At 36.4% G+C, this 9,235-nt stretch overlaps 1 protein-coding gene and 1 long non-coding RNA gene across 4 annotated transcripts in view; one reads left to right on the top strand and one right to left on the bottom strand.

Annotated features, from left to right (window-relative positions):
* The window catches only part of LOC106881443 (transient receptor potential cation channel subfamily M member 2-like), a 405,111-nt gene that overhangs the window by 5,122 nt on the left and 390,754 nt on the right, over positions 1-9,235 (top strand). For all 3 annotated transcript variants that reach the window (XM_052974060.1, XM_052974058.1, XM_052974059.1), the window contains exon 2: positions 9,014-9,108. In XM_052974060.1, the coding sequence (XP_052830020.1) occupies positions 9,014-9,108 (95 nt within the window). The remainder of the gene's footprint in view (positions 1-9,013; positions 9,109-9,235) is intronic.
* The window catches only part of LOC128249695 (uncharacterized), a 71,451-nt gene that overhangs the window by 29,443 nt on the left and 32,773 nt on the right, over positions 1-9,235 (bottom strand). The gene's annotated exons all lie outside the window — the stretch shown is intronic.

The following is a 9,235-nucleotide window of genomic DNA, read 5'->3' as shown; positions in this document are numbered from 1 at the left end:
ATATATGTATATATATATATATATATGTATATATATATACATACATACATTAAAATTAATCAAAGGACATACTATGTGTGTCTACTTACTTGAAATAACAGTCAAATTTCTTTATTAAATCGCCAAAAAATACACTGGTGATAACTACAAAAATCAAACGAAGGCAAATTCGGTTAAGACAATCTACTAACATACATTCAAATATTTGGATTCACGTGGATTAGTTTCTGCATTGGCACAATAAGCCTTAGCTTCTTCAACACGCATTACCAGGATAAGAGATACCCAACCTATCCTTCCAAATTCTGTGCCTCTACTAATTTGTTTCGCGCCGAAATCACTGTAGCTTCCCAGTGTAAAATAATCTCATTACAGAATTATGAGAAATAATTTATTAAAATTAATTTACAAAGGTACCATTAATTGTATTATTATCCAATGTCACTAATTTAAGAATGATAATAACAGAATTAACGATACAGGCGACAGCAGATCAGAAAATAGCATTTAAATAGCCGAGAGATTAAAATTAATCAAAGGACATACTAAGTATTTCTACCTGCTTGAAATAACAGTCAAAACTCGTTATTATATCGCCAAAAAATACACTGGTGATAACTACAGAAATCAGACGAAGGCAAATTTGGTTAAGACAATTTGGTTGGGAATCTCTTATCCTGGTAATGCGTGCTGAAGAAGCAAGGGCTTATTGTGCCAATGCAGAACATAATCCACGTGAATCCAAATATTTCAATGTATGTTAGTAGATTGTCTTAACCAAATTTACCTTTGCTTGATTTCTGTAGTTATCACCAGTGTATTTTTTTGGCGATTTAATAACGAGTTTTGACTGTTATTTCAAGCAGGTAGACATACTTAGTATGTCCTTTGATTAGTTTTAATCCCTCGGCTATTTAATGCTATTTTGGGTCCTGCGGTCGCCTGTATCGTTGATTCTGTTATTATCATTCTTAAATTAGTTACATTGGATAATAATGGAATTAACGATACCTTTGTAAATCAAATTTAATAAATTATTTTTCTCGTAATTCTGTAACAAGATTATTTTTCACTGGGAAGCTGCTGTGAAGTCAGCGCGAAACGAACCAGTAGCGGCACAGAATTGGGAAGGATCGATTGGGAATCTCTTATCCTGGTAATCACTGTAAATTAATTGTTATATATATGCATACACATATACACACACACATACACACACACATACACACATATATATATATATACATATATATACATATATATGTGTGTGTGTGTGTGTGTCTGTGTCCATGTATCCATATCCATATAAGCATATGGATGTATTTTTAAATTTGTGCATTAAATAGACATGTGAGTCGACACTTATATTGTTCTGTGTATATGTGTTCATTTATATGTAAACTCTATACATATCTAAGTGTGGTGTGTGTGTTTGTGTGCGTGTGTGTGTGTGTATGTGTGCGTGTGTGCGTGCACTTTTTTTGTATTTCAACCAATGCTTATCAAGGCTATATAAATTTACTTGGAACATTGTTTCTGAAATATAAGTAAAGGAGATTGATGAAAGTAACCACAAGTGTGCAGTGAGAGACAATGTATTGTCAATATTCTGGTCTTAATGAATCAACAAAATGGAAATAGTCCTAAGATTAAAAAGACATGAAACGTAAGATGTTCTGTATTCAATTTAAAACATTCAGTCATCCATTTCAAATATCATCATTATCTTCATCATCGTTTAACGTCTGCTTTACATGCAGGTATGTGTTGGACAGTTTAAATGAGGAATGGCAAGCCAGGAGGCTGTACCATGGTCCAGTCTGATTTCGCAAGGTTTCTACAGCTAAGATGCCCTGCCTAATGCCAACCACTTCAAGTGTGTAGTGGGTCATTTTTACGTTCCACCAGCATGGGGGCCAGTCAAGCGGCACTGGCATCAACCATGCTTGAATGGTATTTTTTACGTGCCACCAGCACGGGAGCCAGTTAGGTTGATCTGGCATCAACAATGCATGCGTAGTGCTTTTTACATGCCACTAGCTTGAGTGCCAATCAGGCAGCACTGGTATCGGGCACAACTATGATTTCACTTTACTCATCAGGTCTTCTCAAGTACAACATATTGCCCAATCATTGAAGGGTACTTTCAAACGGGCTAGTTATCACTAGCATCAGACATAGCTATGATCTCACTTGACTTGCTGGGTCTTCATAATCACAGCATATCTCCAAAGGTCTCGGTCATTTGTCATTGCTGCTGTGAGGCCCAACGTTTGAAGGTCAGGCTTCATCACCTCATCCCATGTCATCCTTGGTCTACCTCTTCCGCAAGTTTCTTCCACTGTTAAGTGTGTCACTTCTTTATGCAGCTGTCCTCATCCATACACAATACATGACCATACCAGTGCAGTCAACTCTCTTGCACACCACACCAGATGCTTCTTATGTCCAACTTTTCTCTCAGAGTGCTTACATTGTCGTATATGCACACTGACATTACACATCTACTGAAGTATACTAGCTTCCTTTCTTTCAAGCATACACCTGCCTTCAGCAGTCATAGCTCATGTTTCACTGCCATGTAGCATGGCTGTTTATACACAAACATCATACAGTCTACCTTTCATTCTGAGTGAGAAGCCTTTTGTTACCAGCAGGGGTAGGAGCTCCCTGAATTTTGCCCAGGATATTCGTATCCTCGTAGCTAGGCTCTCAGAGCATCTACCCCCGTTACTGAATTTATCGCCTAGTAATGGAAGCTATTAACTACTTCTAGTTTTACCCCCTGGCATGTGATGGAATGTTTCATGTACATCTTTGGTTTTATTGCTCCTGTGCCTCTTCCACATACAAACACTATCTTCCCAGTCAACCTTCCTTTATATTGCTGCACCTCTTATCTGTCCATAGCTTAAACTGGGTACATCTTATGAATTTTCTACCTGTGCCTTTTCTACAGAATGAGCAGGGACATCTACTTGAAGGGGTTTGTGATTTGTCCCCCTTCCGACTTTGGTTTTTGCTAGATTGACTCTGAAGCCGTTAGATTCTAGACCTTACTTACACACTCATCTATTAGAGCAAGGTCATCAGCATAGAGGAGCTCCCAGGGGCAGCCTGTCTTAAATTCCTATGTTATTGCCTGGAGGACTATGATGAATAAGAGGGGACTGGGGACTGATCCTTGGTGAACCCTTATTTCTACCCGGAATTCATCACTGTACACAATTCTAACCTTCACCTTATTGACAGCACCCTTCTACAGCTCTCACCAGTCACTCACCTATTCCTAGTTTCCACACTGATCATCAGATAAGGGATCGGGGGACCCATAACACTTAAGAATTAATTTACTGTTAAGATTTTCAACATGTAGTCAATTTAGATACAAGAAGAACCATTTTAAAGTGAATAAATATAGCACTTTTCTGCTTCAAATTGATTCTAATATCATTCAATAAAATCAGTCATCTTTAATCACATTTCAAACATTAAAACTGTAATCCTGTCTAATGCTAGTTATTGTAAAGACCAATTTATTGTGTCAATATTCAATCAAGAGGACCATCCACAAGTTATTTAGGCTAAATTTGACATTTTGCATAAAAGGTAAAAACAATATCCCAGCCAAAAAAGTATTTTAACAAAATTCAAAAAATATTTGCTTGGAGATAACTCAAAGCTCACTTAAAGTAGCTGTCCTCAGCTTCTAGATGGCTCTGAGACCTGGTATATGCATTCTTCACTGTTTCCCTGGGAAGTTCTATGAATACCTCCTTGATCTCGGCCACTAGCTCAGCCTTTGTGCTGCAAGGAGAGAGATTGGTATCTCAACTGTATACCACACACAGTAATCCATAGGATTACAATCAGGGGAATTGGATAATTAGAAATTGTGTCATGTGAAGTCATAGAAATACTCCAGCAACCGCGTTTGACTCTTTCCCAAGGTATTCAAGGGCCTGAACCCTACTGACACACATATGGCAACCCTCTCAAACCAGATTTTGATCATAGTCTGAACTGAGTCTAAAACCCAATTCAATGATGTGGGACATCATGATGACACACTCACTGGAGACACACCCTAAAACCATCACAGTTTGGGAAAACTTGGTTTTCATTATGTGTGCGACTTCACATGAATTTTAGGCTAGTCACCTGTTGTTCTGAGTGTTGTGTAATGGGTCTTGGCATGAGTTCTTTTCCTCTGAGAAACCTAGATCATTTCTGGCTCCACAGGATGCCTCATCATGTTCAGCAGCTTCTTTGCCTCCGTCATGCTGTGTTTCTTGGCATTGGCTGTCAGAATTTATTCATTGCACTTCTTTCATTGTGACAACTCGGATACTCATCTCTCTCATCAAAGCCCAGGTTCCTTTGCTCAGATCTTCCATCTCTCACCTCCTTATCCTAAAGTTGTTGGATGAATTATGGAATGCAAGGACAGTCAGAATGACTGCTGTGTCACTCCCTGCGGGCCATAGCTTCGTAGTATGCATTTCAGTTGTCTATGTCATGTTCTTACAGTCTTTCCAGTGCTCTCAGAGCACTGAACAGAATTCATGACGCCAGTGTTTTGATACTCAATACAAATAATCACAGCATAACTAACACTTTTCCAGTATTCAGATGGCTTCCAGCCCATCATGTTAGCTAACTTTTCCTAACAAGAACTTTAGACTTTATGCTATCCAGTGCCATTGATTGTCCACCATACATGAAGCTGTTGCTGAAGAAAACATGAGATGGAAAAGATTGCCAAATTTAGCTTGAATAACCTGTATATCTTCATGAAATAGTTTTGGTTTTTAATGGTAAATATATTAAATCGATTTTCCCTAAGAACATAATTATTACCTTCTGTCTGAAATCTGATAAAAAAGACTCTTCTACTTTAATAACACAAATTAAATATTTGTGGGAAGACTGACATCAGTCACCATTCTTTTAACCACAATAACAGTAACAATTGTATAAGCAATATGGACCACTACAAAAATCATCAGAGCTACAAACAAAAAAAAAAAAGCAAACACAGAAATTTAATTGAAAATATGAATAAAAAATTTAACAATAATAATAGCAATATTGATCCTAATTTTGGTAATACTGACCATGGCTATAATAATAATAATAACAATTGTAACAATAAAAATCAGAACATTAATCACAATAATAGCAATATAGTTATCCACAATAATAATAATACATGCATAGATAGATAGATAGATAGATAGACAGACAGACAGACAGACAGACAGACAGACAGACAGACAGACAGACAGATATGAATGCATCAAAGGAAACCCTGATGTTCTAGGAGGGAAATGTGTTCCCATGGATGATGGTTCAATGCAGTTAACAATTCTGTAAAGAAAGAGGGTTGGAAGTGCCACTATGAATGGTGCATGGGGAAAGGAGAGCCTATCTAATGTGAAGCCAACAGAGGGGCTGGTTATCCCAACTGATAGTAGCTGAGCAGGAAAAGCAATAAAGTATATGAAGACAGGGTATGCCTCTGGCCCATCAGGAATCACTGCTGAGATGCTTAAAATATCTTATGGAGTGGGATATGACTTGGCCACCCATATAGTTAATCAAGTTATCAATGAGGGTGTCATACTCAATGACTGGTGTATCAGCATTATAGTCAACTGCAACAAAGGCAAAAGGGATGTCTTAAACAGAAATAATTAGAGAGGCATCAAATTGCTGGACCAGGTGATGAGAGTTACAGAAAGGGTCATAACTCAATTATTTGGAAGAGAATTAGGATAGATGAGATACAGTTTGGATTTGTGCCAGGGAGAAGTACCACCGATGCAATCTTCCTGGTGAGGATACTGCAGGAGAAATACTTGACCAAAAATAAATCACTGTATATGGCTTTTGTTGACGGTCTTTGACAGGGTCCCTTGCTCCCTTAGATGGTGGGCAATGTGGAAGCTAGAGATAGATGAATGGTTAGTGAGATCCGTACAAGCCATGTACAGAGATGCTGTTAGTGAAGTGAGGGTTGCTAATGTGAATAACAAGGAGTTTAGTGTACAAGTAGGAGTTCACCAGGATTCAATTTTTACCCACCTCTTATTTATCATGGTTCTCCAAACTATAACTGAGGAATTGAAGATTGGCTTCCCTTTGGGAATTTCTCTATGTTGATGACCTTTTACTTATTGCTGAATCACTACCAGAAATAAAGAAGAAATTTCAGGTATAGAAGTAGACTTGAATCAAAGGGTTTTAGCGTTAATTTAGTCAAGACCAAAGTATTGGTAATTATGAAAACAGACAAATTCCAGAACCGTTCAGAGAGATGGTCCTGCTCATAAGGCAGAAAAGTTATCAGGAGAAACTCCATAAGATTTACTCAGTGCAAGCTATGAACACATAAGGGGTGCAGTGGTATATAAGAGGTGCAGTAACCAAGTAATATGTATGAATGAAGAGAGTTGCATCAAGAGGTTTTACTCTCTAATTATTGAGGGAGCATGTGGAAGGAGGTAAACCCAGGAAGATGTGGGAGAAAGTGGAGAGAAAGGATCTACAGATGCTGGACTCAGAGAAGAAATGACTAGGGACCAAGACACCTGGCAAGTTACTGTGCTTGGAAAGACATGTGAAGCTAAGTAAAAGCGTGGTTGTCCTTGCATATGAGCTTGTCCCTTGCGTCACTCTCCAGCTGAGCATTCCTAATCTTGCAGGCTTGTAAATGCTGGTGCCACGTAAAAACCACCAATGCTGATGCCATATAATTTCAGCCATGCCGGTGCTTCATAAAAGCACTCAGTACATTCTGTAAAGTGGTTGCCATTAGGAAGGGTATCCAGTCATAGAAACCATGTCAAACAGACATGGAGTTTGATGCAACTTTTCAGCTGGCCAGCTGCTGTCAAACACTCCAACCCATGCCAGCATGAAAAACAGACATTAAATGATGATGATGATGATGGTGATGATGATCATCATCATTATCATCTTATAAGTATAATTGTAACTATGTTGCCAACAGCAACTATAGCTTCTATAGTCATATAATTTATCTGTCCCGCATTAACAAACACAGTCAACACGCCCCTCTAGTAATAAGGATATTTCTACATTCACTCATGACAGTGGGGACAATATCATGAACAACGCTAATAATTATGATAAAATTAATGTTAAAAAAATAGGGGCTTGCATAGCAAAGGTTATGATTTGTAATATTGAGCATAGTTATAGCTGTAATGTTTATCCTTAACATATTGTCTATAGTAATGTTAAGAACGATAACAGTCATAACTATATGATCAATAACACAGAGAAAATGCTTTGAACATAATTTTTGCTAAGTTCGCTTTTGCATTTGATTTAGACTAAAATTGGAATGTTGATTTCAAAACTACAGTCAGATTTCTTCTATCACATCAAGTTTTCATTTTCCCCACAGCTTACTCTCTATATAAGCACAATTAAAATCAGCACTCCAAAATTACTGGATAATGTATCTCCATCATCAGAGAGCAAAAATGTTCTCCAGTATAATATCATTGGTAATAGGGCAGTCTTCACTATCTTGATGAGATAAATAGAGCACTTGAAATAGCAAAAGATGCAACTTCAGAATAACAAGTAATTGTCCCTTGAGGGATGCTGTCTGTGTTATCACATGGTGTATAAGTGTATAGTTACTACGTTACACTTAAACTCGACCAGAATTTACTTTGGATCAATGACTGACTTGAAACATTGATACCTCATACATTAACTGCAAGGATTTTCAACATATATTCATATTAGACACTATACATTTTCAATACTATAAATTTCAAATTGGTTCCTAATATCATTTCATAAAAACATTTTTATTTTACAACTGAATTTATTAGAGTCAATATATAAAACAAATTTTCCTCTTTAATATTGTGAGGCTTTTTTCACTCTCCTTTACTTATATTCCAAACATTAATACCGTTATCTTATGTTATTTATAACACAACCAAGATTTAATGTTAACATTCAAGACACGTCTACGTCTTTTAGTAATATCAATCACTTACAACGATGAGTGTAAAGATTAAATTCTCCTATGGACATTATTACTTTTTTGCATCAACTCTAAATAATAAAAAATTTACCGATTGTGGGGACTGAGAGAAATAGAGAATTGAAAGACATTTGCTCTATTTTTTCCCTTTCTTTCATAAATACTGAGAACAGGAATATCTGGAATTAAGTTTGTCATGCTATACATAATTACTTTAAGTATTAAGCTTCAAATTTATTCACTATTACCACAACTAAAGTAACTGCCATTATTTAAGGATCAAGATCTGTTAATTATAAATTTTTTTTTCCTTATCAAGACATCTATAATTTCATCTAGGATGATGCTATCTGATTTACTCTTCCATTTCTAAGAGAGTCGAGTGATATAAGATGGTAATTCCATATTTATATCTAGTAGATTCAATAACCCCATAGATGTTTTTTACATATTCCTTATGGTCAACTGGTACTTATTTCATCAACCCGAAAAGGATGACAGGCAAAGTCAATCTCAGTGGAATATGAACTCAGAATACAAATCTAGCAGAAATACTGCTAAGCATTTCACTCAGCACACTAACGGTTCTGGCAGCTCACTGTTTTGTGAAATAATATGAACAATAAAAGGATGGTCTATAGGAATAGTCTTTTCTACTCTAGGCACAAGGCCCGAAATTTTTGGGGAGGGTGTCAATTGATTAGATCATCCCCAGTACACAACTGGTACTTAATTCATCGACTCCAAAAGCAAAGTCAACTTGGGTGGAATTTGAACTCAGAACGTAAAGATAGACGAAATGACACTAAACATTTCGTCCGGCGTGCTAACGATTCTGCCAGATCACCGCCTTAGTCCAAAGGAGTAAGTCTAAAGGAATATCATATCTTATTAGCCATATTGATGATATTAAATATTTTGATTTAGTAAAAGGACATGTTATTATCAACTGAATCTTTTTTTGTGAAATCTATGTTACAGCAAAGAATAAATCAAAATATTTGCAGCTTTTATTGAAGTGGAGAAGAATTTATAGAGTACTGACTACCATGCCTCCAGACGGGACTCACTGGCAAGTAAGATAATATATATATATATTATTATTTATGTTGTGAACCATTAGTAAATATATGCATATATATATATATATATTATTATTTATGTTGTGAACCATTAGTAAATATATGCATATATATATATATA

The sequence above is a fragment of the Octopus bimaculoides genome, chromosome 17 (assembly GCF_001194135.2).
Source record: "Octopus bimaculoides isolate UCB-OBI-ISO-001 chromosome 17, ASM119413v2, whole genome shotgun sequence".
Taxonomy (NCBI): domain Eukaryota; kingdom Metazoa; phylum Mollusca; class Cephalopoda; order Octopoda; family Octopodidae; genus Octopus; species Octopus bimaculoides.
The sequence above is the reverse complement of the archived record's forward strand: the minus strand, read 5'-3'. Positions and strand labels throughout refer to the sequence as shown.